Genomic DNA, 23711 nt, shown 5'->3' on the forward strand with positions numbered 1-23711 from the left:
GACTATGTACCGGAGACTGACTTTGAACTTGCATGACGGCTCAGGGTTGTAATCCAAGCACTTGGGAAGCTGAGGCAGGAGGATCACTGAGAGTTTGAGGCTAGCCTGGCTTACATAGTTCTAGGCTAGCCTGAGCTACAGTGTGAGAAGCTGTCTCAAGTAAACAGACAAACAAACAAGCAAGCAAGCAAGCAAGCAAACAAACAAACAAAAACCCTAACAAAACACCAAACCCCAACCCAACCTCAAACCGTTCTAGTGTTTTTTCTCTGATGCTGTGCTAATCACGACAACAGCACCTTGAAGGAGGAGAGGCTCATTTGGCTTACTCACAGTCCGTCATCGAGAGACACCAGGACAGGAGCTGGAAGAGAGGCCCTGGAGAGGTGTGCTAGCTGCCTTGCCCGTGCGCTTGCTCAGCTTGTTTTCTTATAGCACCCAGGGCCAGCTGCCTAGGTGTGGTCCTGCTCACAGTGGGCTGGGCCCTTCTATACCAGTCATTCATCAAGAAAATGTCCCCACAGACTTGCCAATGGACAATCTGATGGAGGAAACCCCTCAATTAAGATTCACTCTTTCCAGATAACTCTAGTTTATGTCAAGTTGGGAAAAACAAACAAACAAAGCCCATAAATTAACCAGCTCTCCTGGGGGTGCACACAGACACACACACACACACACACACACACACGCACACACACACACACAAACACTCCAAGAGGGCTAGGTATGTACTTCGGTTGGTAGAGTTATTATCCATCATTCCTGAAGCCTTGGGTTTGATTCCCAGTACCACATAAAGCTGAATGTGGTGGCCCATTCATGAAATCTCAGCAATCAACAAATAGAGGCGGAAGGATACAGAATTCAAGGCCATTTTTGGCTACATAATGAGTTAGAGGTCAGTCTTGATGGGTGTGGTGGTACGTGCCTATAATTCCACATTTGGGAGGCTGTGAGCTCCAGGCTTGTCTGAATCAACTAGTAAGACCCTGCCCCAAAAACTATAGGGCTAGATCAGTGACTCAGTTAAGAGTGCTTGATTTCCTCGAACTCCTGTGCCAGAGGCAGGTGGATCTCTGTAAGTTCGAGGCCAGCCTGGTCTACAAAGAGAGTTCTAGGACAGCCAGTGATGTTACACAGAGAAACCCTGTCTCAAAAAAACCAACCAAACCAAACAACAAATGAACCAACAACACTTCAGCAGCCTGGCCTAAATAAGACCCGATCTAAAAATAGAACAAAAAAAAAAAAACCCCTTTTTTCTTTTATACTGTTGTCCTGTTTTATAGTTGGTTACTGTTGATATATTAAAATATTAGTGGTTCGGGGCTGGAGAGATGGCTCAGCAGTTAAGAGCACTTGCTGTTCTTGCAGAGGACCTAGGTTTGGTTCCTGACACCCACACGGTAGCTCACAGACATTGGAAACTCCAGCTCCAGAGGATCTGATGCCCTCTTCTGACCTCCTTGGGCATGAGACAGGCACATGGCATATGTGGTGTATACATGGAGACAAAATGCTTACACACATAAAATAAATAAAATCTGAAAGTTTTCAATAAAGTGTTAGTGATTTATTTTTGGGTTTGGTAGGTTGATCTTGTATAGCAACCTTGCTGAATACACCTGCTGGTTCTAATGGTCTTCCTATCAATTTTATTTAGTTTCTTTTCTATTTATTAAGCATTATTATTAGTTTGTGTTTATGTGCCTGCATGTGCACGTGCACTCGCTTGTGTGCACGCACACCCACACACCACACACCCATACACACATACTGAAGCCTGTATGCACACAGGTGTGCACAGGCATGACACAATGTGCCTGTGGAAGTCAGAGGACAACTTTATGGAGTAGGTTATCCCTGCCCCGCTACCTTCACATGGCTCTAACTCAGGTCATCAGGCTTGTGTGGCAAGTGCTTCTACCCATTATATCATGGCATTGACCTCCTTCTTTTTTTGTTTTTGAGTCAGGGTCTTGCAATTTAGCCCAGACTGGCCTTGAACTCAGGCTGATTCTCTTACCTCAACTACCACAGTGCTGGATTATAGGTGTATGCCATCACACCTGGTTTATATGGTTCTGAGATTGAATCAAGGTCCTCATACATGGTAGGCAAGCATCTACCAACTGGGCTACAGATCCAGCACCTCTTCTGGTTTGTCTGTCTGCCTTCCTTCCTCCCTCTCTCCCTTCCTTCCTTCCTTCCTTCCTTCCTTCCTTCCTTCCTTCCTTCCTCCCTCTCTCCCTCCCTCCCTTCCTTCCTTCCTTCCTTCCTTCCTTCCTTCCTTCCTTCCTTCCTTTCTTTCTTTTTCCTGAGACATGGTTTTTCTTTGTAGCCCTGGTTGTCCTGGAACTTGCTCTGTAGCCCAGGCTGGCCTTGAACTCACAGAGTGAGTGCTGGGATTAAAGGGGTGCGCCACCACCACCCAGCAAGATTTCGTTTTTTAAAGACAGAGTCCTACTGTGTAGCCCTTGATGGCCTTGAAAGTGCAGAGGTCCATCTTCCTGAGTGCGAAGATAGATCAAAGCATGGACCACCACACCTGGCTGTTTATTTTATTGATTTTTTAATGTGTACGGATGTTTTGGCTGCGTGTATGTCTGTGTGGCACGTGCATTCAGTGGCCTCAGAAGCCAAAAGAAGGCTTTAGATCCCCTGGAACTGGAATTATTGACAGCCGTGAGCCACCATGTGAACACTGGATTCAAACCTGGATCCTCTGGAAGAGCACAAAGGCATTCCTCCAGTCCTCTCCTGCTTTTTGACAAATTTCCAACTATGGTACGTTCCGGCTACCCATCCATTTGAATTCTTGGGTTCTTGCATTTAACTGTTTACTAGAGAGAGGGAAAAAATCCACAGTGATATTCACTGGTAACACTAGAGTAGTAGTTCTTTTTTTGTTTTTTTTTCTAGATAGGGTTTCTCTGTGTAGCCCTGGCTGTCCTGGAACTCTCTCTGTAGACCAGGCTGGCCTTGAACTCACAGAGATCCGCCTGCCTCTGCCTCCTAAGGCACCACTGCCACCCGGTGACTTTATTTATTTATTTTTAAATATTTAAATATTTAAATATTTAAATACTTAAATATTTAAATACTTAAATATTTATTTATTTATTTATTTATTTATTTATTTATTTATTTATTTATTTATTGAGACTATATAGTCCTGGCTGGTCTGGAATTTGCAGTGTAGCCCAGGCTGGCCCTGAATTCACAGAGATCCTCCTTGGCTACATTCCCCAGCCCTTCTATTAGTTTTTCTAAAGTTTTTAGTTAGTTTGTTTTGTTCTTTACTTTCTGTCTTTAAAACATGCTATGCACGCTCTGTACTACTAAAGTGCCTCTCTGTTCTCTTGGGTATTCTTTTTTTTTTTTTTTTTTTTTTTTTTTTTTTTTTTTTTTTTTTTTTTGGTTTTTCGAGACAAGGTTTCTCTGTGTAGCTTTGCGCCTTTCCTGGAACTCACTTGGTAGCCCAGGCTGGCCTCGAACTCACAGAGATCCGCCTGGCTCTGCCTCCCGAGTGCTGGGATTAAAGGCGTGCGCCACCACCGCCCGGCTCTCTTGGGTATTCTAATCCATTTATCCCACTCACCTTCCTCCCTCCAGCTAACAAACTCTATCACCAGTGAGTATCACCCCCCTCCCTCTGGTATACCCGAAGGAAACCACTGACTGAAAGAACACAAGAACTCGGATGGATAGCTGGAGTGTGCCTCGGTTGGTACCTCTGCCACCCAAGATGAAACAATAAAGGCGTGAGACACCACTTCCAGCTTAGTGTCATCCTGAGGTGTGGCAGAGGGGTCTGGTGACATCTAATCTCACTAACATCATTAGATCTCAGGATGCTGTTAAATATATGATACCACCCACAACAGCAAAGACTTTCTAGCTCCTAATATCAACATTGGTAACAAGGAAATCCCTTTTTGCCTGATGGCTTGAGCCTGTAATCCCAGCACCAGAAAGGCAAGTGGCAAGAGTGCTGTGGTAAATTTGGGGCCATCTTACCCTACATAACAAGTGCCTGGCCATCTTACCCTACATAACGAGTGCCTGGCCAGCCAGGCATGCATGGTAAGATCCTGTCTCAAAAACACCAAAAAAGCCAGGCATGGTGGTTCATACCTGTAATTCTAGCACTTGGAAGCAGGAGAGTCATGAAGTCCAGGCTGCCCTGGCCCACGAAACATGGCAATATCTCAAAAGAAAGTAAACAAAAGAAAACAAAACAAACCTAATCCTGCTTCAAATCGATGACTGAATTCCAAAGAGGTGATCAACACTGGGCCTTTGCTCTTGCTCTCCTTACTTGTATGATGCCCTCATGACTGACTCATTAACAGTCAGTTGCTCAGAAAGTCTCCCCGATCTCACTGGAGATTGGACCCAACCTTATACATTACCTTGTTTCATTACCTTCAAAACAAGCAGCAGTTTATGGCTTTATTGCCCTGCTTCCTCCTTTATTTCTGGTAGAAAATAAACCAGATGAGCACAGTGTCCTTATCTGTCTTGTCTACCAGTATATCCCCAGGGTTAATTACAGTGCCCAGTACATTTACAGGCACTCAGAAATCACAGAAGGGGCAGTGGATGAAGATTGTTTTCAGAATTCACTCATTGGTAATACAAATCTAGACACGTCTATACTTTACAGCGCAGCAGGGAACTTGATACTCAATCCATAAACACACAAAAGTAGTTTCAGACTATGATAAGAGTCTAGAAAGGAAAGTACAGGTAACCAGGAGAGCCCTGGGCAGATGACCTGACTCAGCGTGGGTGGGGTAGTCAGGCCAGACTTCCTAGAAGAGAGTTGAACCAAATGCTGAAGGATGACTGTTAGCTGGGTAGAGGAAGGTGGGTGGGGTAAATGGACGAGGGCACTCAAGCACAGAGAACAAAAGGGTGCTGTAGTGGGGTAGAACATGCACAATACGTTTTGGGGACAGAGAGAAGGTCAGTATAGCTGAGGGAGAAGGTAGATCTGTCAGTAGTCGGGAGTGCCACTTGGGTGTAGCTGAGTGGCAAGAACACTTGCGTGAGGCTCTTGGGTTCAACCACGACAATGGAGAAAAAGAAAATCGGCCACTGACTGATTTTTATTTTTATTTTTAATATTTCTTTCTTTCTTTTTTTTTTTTTTTTCCGAGACGGGGTTTCTCTGTGTAGCTTTGCACCTTTCCTGGAACTCACTTGGTAGCCCAGGCTGGCTTCGAACTCACAGAGATCCTCCTGGCTCTGCCTCCCGAGTGCTGGGATTAAAGGCGTGTGCCACCACTAACTGGTAAACTCCAGCTCCTTTAATTCCAGTACACAGTTGACAGAGGCAGGAGGATTCTTGTGAGTTCAAAGCCAGCCTGGTCTATATAGTCAGGACAGCTAGGGCTACAAAGACCTTGTCTCAAAAAGCTGAAAAAGTAAAATAATAATAATGATGATGATGATGTTGATGGTGATGATTCTAGGAGAGGTGTTGGCTCATGCCTTTAATCCCAGCACTCAGGAGGCAGAGGCAGGCGGATCTCTGTGAGTTCGAGACCAGCCTGGTCTACAGAGTGAGTTCCAGGACAGCCAGGGCTATGCAGAGAAACCCTGTCTTGAAAAGAAACAACAACAACAACAAAAAAAAAAAAAAGGAGGGGGAGGAGGAGGAGAAGGAGAAGGAGGAGAAAAGAAGAAGAAGAAGAAGAAGAAGAAGAAGAAGAAGAGGAGGAGGAGGAGGAGGAGGAGGAGGAGGAGGAGGAGGTGGCGGCAATGGATTACCTAGAACTGGAGTAACAGAGGATTGTGAGTCACCATGTGGATGTTGGAGACTGAACTCTGGTACTCTGAAAGAACAGTAAACTCTCTTAATTCCTCAGCTACCTCTTAAGCCCCCCACTGAGTGGCCTTTTGAAAAGAATGGCAATATTTAAGTATACAGAAGGAGTACTCTGGGGAGTGAATTTAGGAAAGAGCAGAACCAGGGAGAGTGGTCTGGGGACAGGTGTAGTCTCCAGGTAATAGATAGCAGCTCGGCCTGTGGCTGTGACAATGATTGCTGGATATGCAAACAAGGGGTAATGAGAAACATGGACTTCCAGAGCTGGTAGCCACTGCTCTGCTGGAAGGCTGGCTTTAAACTGTCTGTTCATCTCCCTCAGTCTTCCAAGAGCATGCACCAACCATATCCAATCAGGAAAACAACCTTAAAAAAAAAAATCTCGGCTGTGCATAGGAGTTCACCTCTGTAATTGAAGCATTCCAGAGGCAGAGCCAGGTGACTTTCTTGTAAGGTCCAGGCTAGCCTAGTCTACATAGTGAGATCCTGTCTCAAAATTAACCAACCAACCATCCAAAACCAAAATAAACCACCTCACAAAACCAAAATCAAAAGGTCAAAAATGGACACAAATAAGAGTGTTCACAAAGGTCTGCATTTTATACAAAGGCAGGTTAATTAGCTGAACAAGAAGGACCTTTAAATATGTTTATTGGATAAATGAAGGGAGGATTAACAGAGAAATGTGTAAGGGGAAGGATGTGGGAAAGGTAAAGGGACTGACTAAAAGATAACAAGAAAGCCGGGCAGTGTGGGGGCAAGCCTTTAGCACTCGAGAGGCAGAGGCAGGCAGATCTCTGTGAGTTCAGGGCCAGCCTGGTCTCCAGAGCGAGTTCCAGGGCAGCCAGGGCTACACAGAGAAACCCTGTCTCGAACTCCCACCCCCACCCTACCCTCGCCCCAGATAAATAAATAATAGCAAGAGTAAGAAAGATGAGTGAGGTCTGAGAGGGGGAAGGGGGTCGCAGGAGAGGCAGCCTGGGAGAAAGAGGTAAAAAGGGTTGGGGAGGCGGTGACAGGCACATCGTGTCATTGGACTACAGGATCTGGAGGGTGGACCCAAGGACTGAAAGTCAGGGAGGAGGTATCAATACAAAAGGGAGCAACGAGAAACTTGGAAGTCGCGTTGGGAGGAGGGATGGGGTCAAAGTTTGGGAAAGCAGGAAGGAATGTAAGGTTGAGACAGGGCTCTTAAGGGGTGAGCCAAAGACCCCCTTGGGGAGTCAGATGCTAGAGTGGGTGGGAGGGGCGTAGAGGGGCACACAGAAGGCCCCTGGAAGCTCAGCATGAGGAGGGAAATGTGTGGTTGGGGAAGCAGTTGAGGAGAGTGGAGGACAGGTTTGAAATGACACCGGGGGAATGTTGGGCGTGGCAGAGACTCTGCCCTAGGCCTTACCGGACTCCGCACCCTTGCAAAGGCTCTCAGTGCTTTCTCCCTTCAGGCAGAAGGAGCCTTGATGTTGGAGGAGACACTGACAGGCTCAGGTATTAAATCCTGTTACCTACGGCTGGGATGGCATGTGGGCGGTTAGAGAGCCGTAACTACGCGGAGGGCTTGAGCAGTGACCCAGAGGGTCGCTAAACCACATCTCTGCAGCAGAAATTCCTTGAAGGTTGCAGCGCGGGTGATTTTACCGTCCTGGGTTAGGACCCCCGAAGACGGGGCAGGCCATGGTAGGAGACTGAAGAAAAAGGAGTGGAGGTGAAAGTCGGGCCAGACAAACAGTGCGCGCCGAAACCCGCAGGGAAAGGGTGGCAAGGGGCCTTCCCAGGGGCGTCTATGGGGACGGGCTCCGCAGCAACCGGGGCGCACCTGTATGGAGAAGAGAGGAAGGGGCCACCCGGAGCCTGCAGGGGACTGCGACCCCAGGGACTTGTGCGAAGCCTTCGCCTACTTCCCATCGGCAGTTAGGGCCAGGCAAATGAAGGGGCGTGACACTGGCGCTCAGGTTTCTTCCTCTTCACCTGGACAAGGAGGGGGTGGGGGCCCAGACTTCCGGTTCAGGTGAGTGTCCCTTCGGTGACGTCAGGTCACCCTCGATTGCCCCTCTGGTCCCGCCCCGGCTCCCGCGCTCCCGTTGCCTGCGGGGGCGCGTCCCCGACGCCCTACATATACTCAGGTGCGCCGCACCTGCTCGCCCGCACCTGCCGCCTCCCGGCCCAGCTCTTCTCCGCCGTGCACCGCAGCCCGGGGCCCGGGGCCCGCACTCTTCCTGGGGGCCACGCCCGAACGGCCCCTCCGCTTCTCTGGGTGGTCTCTGAGCACGCCGGAGGGAACCCCGCCTGGCCTTCGGGGGCCTCTTTTGTCTGGAACCAGTCCTTCGGGCGAAGCCGGTTCCCTGCGCTGTGAGAGTGTCGCTTCACCGGAGGGGACGATTTGTGTTTACCTCGGTTAACAAGATTTGCAGTTAACCGTTCCAAAAAAAAAAAAAAATCTTTTTCCTATCTCTAGGTGACTTAAATCTCCATCCAGTTTTTGTTTTTTTGTCTTTGTGTTGCTTCCCAGATTTTGTTTTTCTGTCGGGTCGCCCTCCCGGCGCGTCCCATCTTTTCTGAGACGGAAATGGCCAACGCGGGCCTGCAGCTGCTGGGCTTTTCGATGGCCGTGCTTGGCTGGGTGGGCCTGATAGTGAGCACTGCCATTCCGCAGTGGAGGATGAGCTCGTATGTGGGCAGCATCGTCACAGCCCAGGCCATGTACAAGGGGCTCTGGATGGAGTGCTCCACGCAGAGCACTGGCTTGTCAAGCTGCAAATCCTACGACTCGGTGCTCGCTCTGCCGGGTAAGGCCGTGGGACCGACGGAGCGGACGTGCCCGGAGTCAAGGTGGCGGGGTTGGGTGTGGGGCTGGGCTGAGGCCGCACGGCCTGGAGCCCGGGGTTGCCAGGGAGGAGGAAGTGGACACCTTGAGCCCAGTCGGTGGGACAGGGAGAAAGAGGGCCTGGGATCTGGCAGTGGCACGTGGGCCCACACCCCTCTGCCCGGCTTGAAGGGGGGAGTCCTGGGAAAAGGCACCCCTCACCCCCGGCCCTGGCCAGTCCATGGTCTCTGTCTTCTCCTGCTTCTTTCTCCGGGACAAAGGGGGACCGGGACGGAGGTGCCTAGGGCCGCAGAATCGTGCCCTCTTTAGACGTGGGATCGTACTTGTGGCTTCTAATCTTATCCGCCGATTAGCTGAAGCCACAAACCCGGTGGCCTCGATAGCGGGGGCAGAGCTAAGACACGCGCCCGTCGGTGTGGCTCAAACGAGGGCCTGGCCGCCACCTGCACTTCCCTTTCGCCCCCTTTCTCCCTTCCCCCTACCTGGCGCGGTTTCATCGAAACCTCGGCGCCCCGGGCGGGTTCTGGAGCGCGGGGCGGGGCGGGGCGCTGGACGGCCGCGGTGGCGGGGTGGGGGCGGGAACTGTCTGCCCAAGGTCTGTCTTGGACCGAGAGGGCCCCAGGCTGGCGGTGGAGCCCAACTGGCACACTGCGGTCCAGGGGTTAGTCGGCGCTGTGTGCAGCACTTAGGCTGGCGCCATCCTAAGGCTACCATTTCCGCATTGACCTTCTCCTTCCTCCTCCTCTGCAGCGGCCTTACAGGCCACTCGAGCCCTAATGGTGGTGTCCATAGTGTTGGGCTTCATCGCCATGTTGGTCGCCACGATGGGCATGAAGTGTACAAACTGTGGGGGAGATGACAAAGTGAAGAAGGCCCGTATAGCCATGACTGGAGGCATCATTTTCATCGTGACAGGTGAGCCACAGGTCCAAGGTGGGACCAAGGGCTCTCTTCCACCTGATCATTGCCGAGGTCTTGGTTTGGACACCCAATACCAGAATCTTTCTCTTTCTAGGTCTTGCTGCCTTGGTAGCATGCTCCTGGATTGGACATGACATTATCACAGATTTTTATAACCCCTATACACCCACGAATGCGAAGTAAGTCTTCTAGGGAGACAAATCCTTGGGACAGGGAGGAGGACATCAGACCCGAGTTTTGCCTCCAACCCTTTCTCTCCACAGGTACGAGTTTGGTCCTGCCATCTTTATTGGCTGGGCAGGGTCTGCTCTGGCCCTCCTGGGAGGTGCCCTGCTCTCTTGCTCCTGTCCTGGCAGTGAAAATAGTGCTGTATACCGCGCACCCCGCTCCTACCCCAAGTCCAATTCTGCCAAGGAATATGTGTGAGCTGCTGGGGTGCTCAGCCTGCGTGCAAGGTGTGGGACTAAGGCCTCCTGGTCACTCCGTCCCTGAACACCATGTACGGTTGGGGGGAGGTGCATCTAGGGGAGGGGAGGGCTTGGGAGAAGACAAAACATGGGGGTGTGCTTTTGTACAGTAATAAAAGTTAAGTTTTGGAAATCAGGTGTCTTTCCAAGCCTCCTTTCTCCACACTCAGATCCCTGCACAGGAGTTGGCACTACAGCGCCAGCAGGGCCTCTAGGCCTCTAGTCCCCATTTTGTTAGGCCTGACGCCTTGACTCAGGGTATTACCTATTCTCCCCTAAACTCTTTATCCTGTGTGGCCAAATGCTATATGGGTTTATGTGTGTAGATCAGAGGACAGCTTTGTGGAGTGGGCTCCAGGGATTGAACTCAGGTCATCAGGCTTGTGGCAAGTAAGTACCTTTACCTGCTAAGCCATCTCACCAGCCCCAACCCCCAACATCTACTCCTTAAGTAGTTACCAAGGAGCTTTTCAATTTATACACGTACACATACATCTCTTTTATTAGAAATGGGCATGGGAAGAGGGGGTTTCTTATTCTCTTGCTATACACTATGCTCTCAGTACACTTCTTTGCCCCAATTATATGTTACTCCTTGGCTCACAGGACAGGCCCTCCACAGACAGAGCAACACAGGGAGGGAGGGACCAGGTGAGGTCCCTGGCGAACAACAGGACGGTTCTGAGCCACAGTCTTCCTCTCCCATTTGTCTAGTCAAACGTCTAGGTCATCATCTGGGTCTTCTTGGTCCACGTCATCAAAAGCATCTGGCTCATAGAAGATGTGGCTAGTTGTCTGGCCGGGTCCAGGGCGGAGCAGAGCTTGCTGTCTGAGGAAGGAAGATGTGATGATGATGAGGGTAGGTGATGAGTCAGGTCTGGAGAGTTCCTTCTAGGCGACAGTGATACTCGCTTAGGTGACCCATCCCATGTCTCTGTGTCATTTTCTCGGTCTAAGTTCCAAGGCTCTTGAGAGCTCAAGCACCACTAGGCCCTGCGATGGGGACTGTCTTGTACCGCTCTAACAAAACCCAACTCCTGAGCACTGGAAGGCAAGGATTCCTCAGCCCTGGTTTCCATCCACCCACACCAGGCACAGAGCAGGAGCAGCTCCTGAGCCCTGGCAATCAGCGCCTGCCACACCCACAGACGTTAGCTTTGGCACTGGGGCCTGGAGAAGGGCCGTCTCCCCATCTGGTCCGGCTCAGCCGGGCCCCCAGCTCTACTGGAGAGAAGCACAGAGAGGTCCTGTATCATTGTGGGAATCCTGTATAGGTGGGTAGGGAGCCACTCCCTAGACTTGTCTCTGGAGGTGGACTTCAGCCCCTATAAAATCTTGAGGTTAATCAATAACCTGTCATCACCCCACCTTTCTGTGACCCAGATGCTGAGATCCCAGCCCAACCTTACTTTTCAGAGCTGAACTGGAAAGGCAGAGTGAGGCTGTCTCTGGCTTCTCTTTCTTTCTTGGATAAGTGAAGGTTAAAGGTCAAATGAGTCGTGGGATCCACCTGTAGGTACAAGTGCTGTTGCTGATCAGTTCTACTTTTCAACCCCAGACCCCCAACATCTCTAGGTTTTTGTTTTTGTTTTTCCCCTTCTGAGACAGAGTTTCTCTGTGCAGCCCTGGCTGTCCTAGATCTGCCTGCCTCTACCGTCTGGCACTTTTTTTCCTTTATAATTTTTATTTTATGTTCATTGGTGTTTTGCCTGCATATATGTCTGTGAGGGTGTCAGAAGTGTGCACTGCCACTGCCTGGCTAATCTCCAGCTTTACTTTCTCCCTTGCCAGACTCTAGGCTCACACCCTTGTTCTGGCCCTGCTACTTTTAGATACCTGGGTTGTATGAGGATCTGGGTGTAGCTCAGAATGGAGGGGAAGCCGCTCACAGAGATCCAGGCTGAAGTCAGGAAGAATGGAGAACCACCAAGTCTAGGGAAGAAAAGCATATTCCCTCACTTATTTGCTATAAGACAGCATCCTTAACTGGTTATTAACGGGGTCTTTAAGTTTTTGGAGATAGGTCTCTCTAGCCCTGGTTGTCTTGGAACTCACTATGTAGACCAGGTGAGGTTCAAACTCAGATCTGCCTGCTTCTGCCTCCCAAGTGCTGGGATTAAAGGTGTGTGCCGCCATGGCTGGCTAGTTTATAGGCTCTTGAGTTGAGCAACCCTGAGTTCAAATCCTGGGTATTTCACTTGGTGTTTACTTAACTTAGGCAAGTGACTAATTTTAACATCCCTGGATTTTATTTTCCAGTCTAAAAACCAAAGATAAAACAATCACTTCACAGGGTATCTGAGGACTGAATGAGGAAAGTGACAGAAATCACAGGGGATGCAGCTCAACGACTGTGTGTGCTGAGCACATTTAAGGATCTAGGTCTGATCCTCCAAGCACCACAACGTATAAACAGGATGCTAGGCCTGGTGCTTCATGTCTTTTTTTTTTTAAGATTTACTTATGTATACAGTATTCTGCCTGCATACATCCCTGCAGGCCAGAAGAGGGCACCAGATCTCCTTACAGGTGGTTGTGAGCCGCCATATGGTTGCTGGGAATTGAACTCAGGACCTCTGGAAGAGCAGCCAGTGCTCTTAACTGTCTCTCCAGCTCTGCTGGTACATGTCTTTAACCTCAGAACTTGGGAGGCAGAGGCAGGTGGATCTCTGTAGGTTCAAAGTTTTTTTTTAAAAAAAAAATCCAGTTCTAGGCTAGTCAGAGCTAGCTACAGAGTCATACCCTGCCCCAAACAAAATGAAATCAAACAAATCAACAACACACAAGTAATTAGATCAGCTTTCCTTGCTTCTCCTGAAACAGAATCTCAGGTTTCACATAGACCAGGCTGTCCTAGAGCTTACTAGGTACGCTGGAACTGCCGCTTCTCCTTCCTCCACCTGTAAGTGAACATCAGTCTGTTCTCTCTCCCCGTCTGTCATGCCCCCTGTCCTGTAAGTGACATCAGTTTGTATTGCTCTCCCCATCCGTCCTGCTCCCTGTCCTGTAAGTGAACATCAGTCTGTACTCTCTCCCCGTCCGTCAGGCTCCCTGTCCTGGAAGTGGACATCAGTTTGTATTGCTCTCCCCATCCGTCCTGCTCCCTGTCCTGTAAGTGAACATCAGTTTGTACTGCTCTCCTTGTCATGCCCCCATCCTGGCTAGTTTTATGTAGACTTGATAGAAGCTAGTCATCTGAAGGGACAGAACTTCCATTGAGAAAATTCCTCTGTCTGATCCAGCTGTAGGGTATTTCCTTAATTAGTGATTGACGTGAGAGGGCCCAGCTCACTGTGGGTGGGGATCCCTTGTGTGGGTGGGGTCCCTCGTGGGCTGGTGGTCCTGGATGTTAACAGCAGACTGAACAAGCCATGAGGAGCAAGCCAGTAAGCAGCATCCCTCCATGGCCTCTGCATCAGCTCCTGCTTCCAGGTTCTTTGCCCTGTTTTGAGTTCCTGGCCTGACCTCCTTCAATGATGGACTACAACATGGAAGTGTGAGCCAAATAAATCCTCTCTTCCCCAACTTGCTTTTGGCCATGGTGTTTCGTCACAGCAATAGACACTCTGGCTAAACAGTGGCCCTTCTCTGATCCTAATCTCCAGTTTTCTCTGTTGTCTTTCCTGACCTGGTAAGTTACACGTTGGTGGGGCCTTCGACAGAGGATGGAGGCTGAAGTCTGGCCCATTTCACCACTCAGAGTCACCTCTGTGTGAGCAAGGGTGCTCAGAGCTCCCGTGGGGCCGGGACCATGAAGCTCTTCATGTATCAGGCCCAGCACACGTGCCTGCTCTACTATGGAGTCAGCACCTGGAGAGGGACAAGAAATGAGATCATGAAGACACAAAGTAGCATTTAGCTGAAGACCTTGGCGTAAACAGTGAAGCTAAGAAAGGAGAGGACCACATCCTATCATAATTAGACCTACCTTGGCCAATCTTACTATCCCACCACACTGCTCTTTGCCTTTACTAGCCAACAATTATCCAATTCAGATCTGATCAAGGGACCACCGACTTCTATCTTTCAGGATGACATGACTACTTTTAGCATGTCTGGAAACTTTGTAGCCTCATCAATTACTGAACTGCTTGTATGCTGTGGTTATCAGGTAGTGTCTTCCTTTCTCTCTGGGAACATTAACAGTGTGATACACTCTGCCAAACACTTTGGCACATTTTATTTTTTACATTTATGGGTGTTTATGTATACATGTGTATGTTCCATGGTGTGCATGTGCCATGGCATGCTTGTGGAGATCACAGGCTAAATTTTGGAAATCTTTTCTTCTTCCAACATGTGGGACTCAAGCGTTGAATAAAGGTCCTCAGACTTGGTGGCAAGCATCTTTACCCAACTTTACTCTAAGTTGTCATGCTGGCTGGCCCAATTTGGCACATTTTATTTATTTATTTACTCATTTATTTATTTATTTTTGAGACAAGGTCTCACTAGATAGCCTTGGCTGGCATGGATCTCGAGATATATATATAGACCAGGCTGGTCTTGAACTCATAAGAGATCAGCCTACCCCTGCTAGGATTCCAAGAGTGTATCTTTCCACACTCAGGTCTAATTTTTAAAAAAAATGGGTTGTTTTGATTGATGTGTGTGGGTGTCCAGAGGCCAGAAGAGGGTGAAGAGCTTCACTTCCAGCCAGGTTTACTTCTTCGTGTCTTTTATGAGAACAAGCCTCTATAAGGCAATGGCCCAGTTGTAAGGTCAGTCTTGATTTTTCCATTATTTAAAACTGTACTTGAGGGGCTGGAGAGATGGCTCAGAGGTTAAGAGCACTGACTGTTCTTCAAGAGGTCCTGAGTTCAATTCCCAGCAACCACATACATGGTGGCTCACAACCATCTATAATGACATCTGATGCCCTCTTCTGGCCTGCAGGCAAACATGCAAACAGAACACTGTATACATAATAAATAAAATTTACAAAAAGGAAAGAAAAAGAAATTCAAAAACAAAAACAACTGTACTTGACATTGCCCTATGTTTATATTTGTAAAATAAGTGAATGAGGAGCTGGAGATGTGGCTCAGTTATTAAGCATGCCTGCCTGGTATACAAGCAGCAGCATATACACTCACTGTGCATGGTGGTACAGGCCTACACTTAGCCTCAGGAGGCAATGGCAGGAGATCAGAAGCTCAAGGTCAATCCAACCTCTTCGCCCAGCCAGATCCTGTACATCTGTCACCAGGATCTAGCTACACTGAGACCATTACAGCAAACCATAACTGACCAAAATGCAGAGAACAAGTGACTGTGTGGTGGCCGCCCCCAACTGACTTATCTACAACACAACTACTGAATCTGAGGCTCAGGGATCATCTTGGAAGAGGGACGGAAAGATTGTAAGAGCCGGAGAAAAAGGAAGTTCTTTTCTTTTTAAAGATTTATTTACCCCTGTATTTTATGTCTATGAGTGCTCTGTCTTCATGCACACCAGAAGAGGGCATCACATCCCATTACTGATGGTTGTGAGCCACCATGTGGGTGCTGGGAATTGAACTCAGGGCGTCTGGAAGAGCAGCCAGTGCTCTTAACCGCTGAGCCATCTCCCAAGTCCTCTCTCTGAGATTTCATCTTCTAGCAATGTCAGAGAAGCTATACCCGTCAAGTCTCATTAACACGGCTGCCTAAACAAGACCCAAACAAAGGAGACATCATCAGACATGCTAACATGGAAGAGGAAAAACATTTCACAGGGCCTCCAGACAAACAACTACAGGCAAGCAAGGAATCCTGAGTGGGAGAAACAATCTTCCCAAGGGAAAAGCCCCCCAATTTGTTACAGAATACCAAGTGGTCAGCCTTGAAATCATACACATATAAGTAACATTATATGAACTGAACAGGCTGTAGTTATATAATTAGGAATATATATCTGTGTAACAATAATTAAAGAAAAAGAAGCCATGAATTTGAGGTGCGCATGGAAGGGAAATATGATTTAACTACATATTTTAAAAAATTATTCAAATAATAAAAAAAAAAAGAAACTTGCTGGGTGGTTGTGGCGCACACCTTTAATCCCAGAGCTGAGGAGGCAGAGTTCTGTGATTTCAAGACTAGCCTCGTCTACAGAGAGAATTCCAGGATAGCCATGGATACACAGAGAAACCCTGTCTCAAAAAACCAAAACCAAAACTCAAAAACAGTAACAACAAAAAACCAAAACCAACCAAGCAAACAAAAGAAACCGTCTTAGTACACTGAGACTTAATGTAGAAAAGAACACATAATGTATAAAGATGTAATTTGTGACAACATAAAATTCTCAGGAAAAAAAAGTTGTTTGAGGTCGTCCTTGGCTACATACCAGGTGAGGCCATTCTTCTGGCCATAAGGAATATATGAGACCTTACACTAAAAAAAGGTGGAGACCTAGAGACGGAACAACCCACAGAACAACCGGTACATAAAGAGAACAAAGCAAAACAATGACCGGGCTGGAGAGATGCTCTGCAGGAAAGAGCACTGGCTGCTCTTCAGAGGACCTGAGCCCCATCCCCAGCACCCTCTTGGTGCCTCACAACCAACCACCTGCAACTTCAGTTCCACGGGATCCAGTGCCCTATTTTTGGCCTCTGCAGGCACCAGGCACCCACAATGTGCTGCACAGACAGACAGACCAAAAAAAAAAAAAAAAAAAAAAAATCACATAAAGAAAATTAAAACAAAACCTTGTACCTCTCTTACCTGGGTGTGGTGGTACAGTTCTAGCACCAAGGCTGGAGAGATGGCTCAGCATTTAAGGGGTCTTACTTCCCAATCCTAAGGACCAGATCTGGATCCCAGCACCCAAGTAATAAGCCCAGTGTCCTGGTACACGCTGTAACCCCAGCTCCAAGGGGAACAGCTGGGGATTGCTAGCTTTCAGCCTAGCTGACAACATTCAAGTTGTCCCAGGTTCAGGGAGAGACTCTTCTTCAAAGAAACAGACAAAGAGTAACAGAGAAGGCAACCAATTCCCTCTTCTGGCCTCCATTTGCAGAGGTACGTGAACCTGCATACACACATTTGCATATAATCACAGACATGGGTATGCATACTCACAAAGATACAAGTTTTTTCTTTGCTTTTGTTTTTCAAGACAGCGTTTGTGTAGCCCTAGCTGTCCTGGAACTTGCTATATATACCAGACTGGCCTCAAACTCACAGAGATCTGCCTATCTCTGCTTTCCTAGTGCTGGATTAAAAGGCATGGGCCACCACTGCCCGGCCCCTTGTTTTTGTTTTTTGAGACAGGGTCTCACCATGTAGCTCTGGCTGTCTTAGAACTCACTATGTAGACCGGGCTGTCCTCAAACTCAGAGATCCACCTGCCTCTGCCTCCTGAGTGCTGGGATTAAAGGTGTGCCTCACAATGTCAAGCTAGACACAACACAGTCTTAAAAAAACAAATCTCCAACAATCAACACTCCATCTCCCATTCTCCCTAAAAAGTTCAGGAGATGGTAGAATATGGGACTGGAGACCCCTAGTACCTCTTGTTGGAGTGGAAAGGAAGGGGCGACATTCTTTGGCAGGAGCTCTATGAGGGCACCTAACAAAAGGAGGAAGCTCACCTGGGGAGACACGTGGCTGGCTCAGAGCATGCAGGGTTTGACAGAGTGTGACACAGGGAAGGTGAAGCAAGAGCCAGCTCAGAGAATCCAGAGCAATGGTGACAGGGCCAGGATCCGTCCTTCTGCACATGGCCCTTAAGGTCCCCAGAGGTCCTTCAGGAACAGCTTCGCCAGGTTTTGACCAGTTAAGAGGGTCTTTAAAGAGGTCATGGTAAACCAGGCTAGAAAGGGAGAACAGAAGACATGTTACAACCTTGAACTTCTTCCTGATTTATTTTTTCAGACAGGGTTTCTCTGTGTAACAGCCCTGGATATCCTGGAACTCACTCTGTAGATCAGGCTGGCCTTAAACTCAGAGATCCACCTGCCTCTGCCTCCTCAGTGCTGGGATTAAAGGTGTATGCCATCACCACCTGCCTCTTCCTGATTTTTGGACATTCCCCCCCTCCCCCCAATTCTCACCAACACCTTAAATATTAGTGAAAGCTAATTACTGAAAGGATTTAGTAACTGACGGCAGACTTTGGTGTCTCATAACCTAATTCTAAGGTTGACTTTGGACCTCGTCCAGAGTCACCTAACTAGGAATTCTACCCTTTAAAGTCCTTTTTGACATTTGTTCTAAACTCCTCTTCTGGGGATTAGAGAGTTGGCTTAGTAATTAAGAGTGTGTATACTGTTCTTGAAGAGGACTGGAGTTCAGTCCCTAGTAGACTCCTATCTGCTTATGACTGGACTTTCAGGGGAATCTGATGCCTTTTTCTCACTTCCATGGGCACTTACACTCATGCACATATCCGCATACAAACACATTATTAAAAAAGAAATCTTGGTGGGACAGTGGTGACTTATGCTTTTAACCCCAGCACTCAGGAGGCCAAGATAGACAGCTCTCTGTGAGCTCAAGGTCTGTCTGGTATATACAGCAAGTTTTTTTTTTTAAAAGATTTTTTTTTTTTTTGGTTTTTCGAGACAGGGTTTCTCTGTGTAGCTTTGCGCCTTTCCTGGAACTCACTTGGTAGCCCAGGCTGGCCTCGAACTCACAGAGATCCGCCTGGCTCTGCCTCCCGAGTGCTGGGATTAAAGGCGTGTGCCACCACCGCCCGGCCCTTTTTTTTTAGTCTTTTTTTTTTTTTTTTGGTTTTTTTGAGACAGGGTTTCTCTGTGTAGCTTTGCGCCTCTCCTGGAACTCACTTGGTAGCCCAGGCTGGCCTCGAACTCACAGAGATCCGCCTGGCTCTGCCTCCCGAGTGCTGGGATTAAAGGCGTGCGCCACCACCGCCCGGCTGCCCTTTTTTTTTAAAGATTTATTTATTTATTATGTATACAGAAGAGGGTGCCAGATCTCATTACAGATGTTTGTGAGCCACCATGTGGTTGCTGGGAATTGAACTCATGACCTCTGGAAGGGCAGTCAGGGCCCTTAACCTCTGAGCTATCTCTCCAGCCCCCATATACAGCAAGTTTTAGGCCAGCCAAGGCTATGTAATGGGACTCTGCCTCAAAAAACAAACCCAACCCTAACAACAAAAACAACCCCTCCCCGCCCCCGGGGATCCTGCCATGCAGAAGAGCTCTGTCATTTCCATTGTTTTCTACGATTTACTAGAGCAGGAAACAAGCTAGTCTCATCCACTGTTCTAATCACCAGTGTCTGGGCATAGCTCTTGGTTTTGGTGCTCAGTACAGACTGATCTAGTGAGTGAACCTGGATACTGCACTAACCTTCCTAACTAGTCTCCACTTCCAGGCTGCCTTGTTTTGTTACATTCCCTCCACGGTAACCAATGGACTAGTGTTTCGAAGAGGCATGGTGTGACTAACTCTCCTCCCAACTGTTCTTGGCATAACATCTAAACCTCTATTGTGTTCTGTAAGACCTTTTTACAGTCAGGTACCTCTTTATCTACCTGACCTCTCATGCCTTGTCATATGTTATTCTGGTGTTCCTGTTGCCTTTAGGGCAAGTCCATTAGTACCCTGCAGTTAGTGCTGATGCAAGCCTGGATTCTATGACTGAATTATGCACCATTCAGAATAACCCAAAGGGCAGAGTTTATTTATTCTACCATTCAGTAGGTCCTCTAGTGCTAAGACACACTGTCCACCTTTTTACTCCCATTACTCTCAACTTCTGGGACCCTTTCTGGATTGTCTTAGCTGTCACCAATCCTCATTTCCACAGTTCCCATCAGCTCCCAACTGCCTAGAGCTCCAGCTTCAGGTAATCTGATGCTCCTAAAGATCTACCCGCTCCTTCAACTGCTGCTATTACTAGTTTTGGGGTTCAAAAGTGCTATGTGGTCAAGGATGACCTCAAATTGTTGACCTGCCTGTCTAAACTTTCCAAGTGCTGGGATGACAGATGTATACCCACACAGGTTTATATCGTGCTAGGGACCAAACCCAAGGCTTTGAGCATGCCAGGGAAGCACTCCCATACCAACTGAGCCGTCTCTAGTCCCTAAAGTAAATTTATAATTTATTTATATTTTTATTTGACATGCATTGGTGTTCTGCCTGCATGTATGTCTGTGTAACGGTGTTGGGTTCTCTGGAACTGGAGCTACAGTTGTGAGCTAACATATATATGCTGGGAATTGAACCCAGGCCATCTGGAAGAGTAGTCAGTGCTCTTAACCCTGAGCCATCTCTCCAGCCCTGTAAATTTATAATTTTTAAAAAGCTTATCTCACTTTTAATTATGTATATACGTGAGTATGTAATTATGTGCAAGTGAGTATAGGTACCCAAGAAAGCCAGAAGAGGACACCAGATACCCATGAGCTGGAAATACAGGTGGCTGTGAGCAGCCCTAAATAGGCGCTAGGAACAAAATTCAGGTCCTCTACAAGGGTAGAAGGCACTCTTACCTGCCAAGCCAACCCTCTAGTCCCTGTGATTTATTATCATTATTATTACTATTATTATTGTTTTATTGTTCTCTTTTCTTTTTCTTTCTTTCTTTTCTTTTTTTTTTGTTTTTCAAGACAGGGTTTCTATGTGTAGTTTTGCGCCTTTCCTGGAACTCACTCTGTAGACCAGGCTGCCCTCGAACTCACAGAGATCCACCTGCCTCTGCCTCACGAGTGCTGGGATTACAGGCATGCGCCACCACCACCCAGCTTTTTTTGGTTTTATCGAGACTTTTTTTTTACAGAAATCTAAAAATTAATTTTTTTTTTAATTAAAAAAAAATTTGCCAAGTGTTGTGGCACATGCTTTTGATACCAGCACTCAGGAGGCAGAGGCAGGTGGATCTCTGTGAGTTTGAGGCCAGCCTGGTCTACAGAGTAAGTTCCAGGACAGCCAGGGCTACAAAGATAAACCTTGTCTTGAAAAACCAAAAACTAGCCATAACTGTCCCATTAGAAATCTGAAGATCATTTTTGCTAAAAACACTACCTCATCACTTGATTCTACCATTTTTGCTAAAAACACTACCTCATCACTTGATTCTATACGTAATGAAAATGGGATAAAAGACTTGGTACTTCTGTCTTCATACTGTATCATTCTCTTTGTAGACATGTTGGTCATTTGAAAATCATTTTGTCCTGAAGGGCTGGAGAGATGGCTCAGTAGTTAAGAGCACTTGTTGCTTTTGCAGAGGGTCCTGATTTGATGGTGGTTCAAATCATGTATAACTCCAGTTCCAGAGGATTCAACACCCTCTTCTGATTTCTGCAGGCGCTAAAGCATGCCCATGGTACACATATATACATGTAGACAAAACACTCATATACATAAGATCAAAAAAAAAAAAAATCCAAAAAAAAATTTAAAGTCATTTTGTCTTTTTAGCATATAGCCATGAAAGCAGTCTGAGGATATAATCATTTAAAATTTTAGATTTATTTTATTTGTTTTACATTTATTATTTATTTAGAAACAGGGTCTCGCTATTGCTGTGGAATGTCTTTTTGCATGCTGTGAATATGTGTTGCTCTGATTGGTTGATAAATAAAGCTGCATTGGCCTATGGCAAGGCAGCTTAGAGGCAGGCAGGAAATCCTAGAGAAGAAAGGAGAGGACAGAGAGAGACAGCCGCTGGGGTAGCAGAGCAAGACGCCAGCAGACCGGCAACGCCATGGCTCTGTGGCAAAACACTGATTAACAGAAATGGGTTATTTTAGGATGAAAGAGCTAGCTAGCTAGAAGCCTGCCATAGGCCATACAGTCTGTAAATAATATTAAGCCTCTAAATTATTATTTTGTAAGTGGTTGTGGGACCACAAAGGCGGGGGTGGGAGTGTGGGGTGTGTGTCCCCACTGGCCAGAGAAACATTTCAGCTACACACCATGTAGACCTGACTGGCCTGGAACACACTACACAGACCAGGCTGGCTAGGAACACACAAAGATCTCCTGTATTTGCCTCCTGAGTGCAGGGATTACAGGTGTGTACTGCCACAGTGGCCTTATGACATTGTTTTATTAAAGATATTTTATAAATTCGCCGGGCGGTGGTGGCGCACGCCTTTAATCCCAGCACTCGGGAGGCAGAGCCAGGCGGATCTCTGTGAGTTCGAGGCCAGCCTGGACTACCAAGTGAGTTCCAGGAAAGGCGCAAAGCTACACAGAGAAACCCTGTCTCGAAAAACCAAAAAAAAAAAAAAAGATATTTTATAAATTCAACGTGGCTTGTAACATAATCACAGCACTCAGAGGATGAGACAGGATTGATAAGAGTTGGAGGCTATTATGAGATCACATTTTTTTTTTTTAACAACTAAATTTTCTTTTCTGAGGATTGAAAAAATAAAAAGGAAAAAGTTTTGTCCAAAGGTTAATTTACCCTATTACACTTTGGAGTTAGTACGCTCTTTATCTTTTTCTTGTGTTTTCAACTCAATTCTAGCGTCTATAGTCCTGAGCCTTATAATAAGACCCAGAACAAAGCAACTGCAGGGATATTTATGAAAGATGACGGCATCACTATAACAGAAACTGCCGTTTCTTGATTGACTATTTATTAACCTGCAAACATTAAAGCCAGAATGCTTATGTACAGAAAAATATCTTTATAGTCTACTCCAGAAAATGAGTCTACTGCTCTGTTTTGTTTAGTGAGCTATGGCCTCATGATGTTCCTCTTCATCACTGTTGTATCCCTTTTCTCCAGTCAAGTCGGCCAGTTGAGGCTAAAGTCTCTAGAACTTCGATAGTCTTGTTTATAGTTTCTACTGTTCCAAGTCATACGATCCCATTTCCACACAATCCGAGAGTCTGCGCTTTCGCTGAATAGACGCTCCGTATCAACTGTGGCCGGAATGAAACCCGTTCTAATTTCTACTTACCGGCTGTTGATATCAGAGCCAAAACCTTCGCGAAACTCTTCCTCACTCACTTCACAGCCCAGAACGTGGATCTGCTCCCCACTAGAGCAAAGATGATGGGGATATGTTGAAGAGTGGGGGCGCCAGTGCCCTTCCCCGTAAGGACCAAGAGAAGCCGCAGGAAAACTCACCGAAGTGCAGATTTCTTGATAAGAGCCTTTAGGAGACTTCGCCCCTCCCGCTCCACGGAATCTGTAGAGAGCCAAGCAGGTGTGACTCCGACAGAGCCCTCAGGTCCCCGGCTTCATAATCCACCGCGACTTCCACCCCTAGCCAGGCAGCCTCAGGCCTTCCGCCCCTTCAGCCAGGCCCGAGGCTCCCCCCACGTGCCTCTACTCCTCACCTCGAAGAAGCACCAAGCCACCGAGGGCCAACAGCGAGTCCAGCATCTCGGACGCTTTCGGACGCTTCCTGATGTCGTCACGGCCGAGGAGGCGGGGCACTTACGATTGCTCCCCCCCCCCCCATTAAAGGCCCGCAAAGTCTGGAACGAGGGGTTTTTTTTCCTTTTTATGTTCCGTGTTCTCAGCGGGGCTCCCTCGGAGGGGACGCTCCCGAGTCTCTGTACCCAGTCGTGGAGAAGACATCCCCAGTCAGTTCTTGCCCCACGACTGGGGTGAGAAGGGCCGTTGGAACAGTTGTCAGTGCGATGCAGATAGGGGTCGCACGAGCCCCACTCCCCCAGACAGTCCGAACCCGGGGGCCAGTGACGTCACCCGGCCCCGCCCACACCGCTGGGGGCGG

General features: G+C 47.7%; 2 protein-coding genes across 3 annotated transcripts; one reads left to right on the forward strand and one right to left on the reverse strand.

The window, feature by feature from the left end:
• Window positions 1-7241: 7241 nt before the first annotated feature.
• Window positions 7242-10155, forward strand: Cldn7 (claudin 7). Its single transcript, XM_059269466.1, has 5 exons — window positions 7242-7324; window positions 8346-8622; window positions 9411-9575; window positions 9676-9760; window positions 9845-10155. The coding sequence occupies exons 2-5, from the start codon at window positions 8403-8405 to the stop codon at window positions 10005-10007; spliced, it is 633 nt and encodes a 210-aa protein (XP_059125449.1). The 5' UTR covers window positions 7242-7324; window positions 8346-8402; the 3' UTR covers window positions 10008-10155.
• A 360-nt stretch (window positions 10156-10515) lies between these two features.
• On the reverse strand, window positions 10516-23698 carry Elp5 (elongator acetyltransferase complex subunit 5). 2 transcript variants are annotated; one of them, XM_059271022.1, is made up of 8 exons: window positions 23311-23698; window positions 23099-23159; window positions 22929-23009; window positions 17629-17849; window positions 13677-13858; window positions 11885-11980; window positions 11458-11558; window positions 10516-10877 (listed from the first exon to the last, which is right to left on the reverse strand). In XM_059271022.1, the coding sequence occupies exons 1-8, from the start codon at window positions 23354-23356 to the stop codon at window positions 10763-10765; spliced, it is 903 nt and encodes a 300-aa protein (XP_059127005.1). In that variant the 5' UTR covers window positions 23357-23698; the 3' UTR covers window positions 10516-10762. The 2 variants fall into 2 exon arrangements, with proteins under 2 accessions (XP_059127005.1, XP_059127006.1); XM_059271023.1 differs by lacking the exons at window positions 22929-23009; window positions 23099-23159; window positions 23311-23698 and adding an exon at window positions 15462-15696 and having other exon boundaries at window positions 17629-17739.
• Between the last annotated feature and the right edge of the window lie 13 nt (window positions 23699-23711).

Source organism: Peromyscus eremicus, chromosome 8a (assembly GCF_949786415.1).
Source record: "Peromyscus eremicus chromosome 8a, PerEre_H2_v1, whole genome shotgun sequence".
Lineage (NCBI taxonomy): Eukaryota > Metazoa > Chordata > Mammalia > Rodentia > Cricetidae > Peromyscus > Peromyscus eremicus.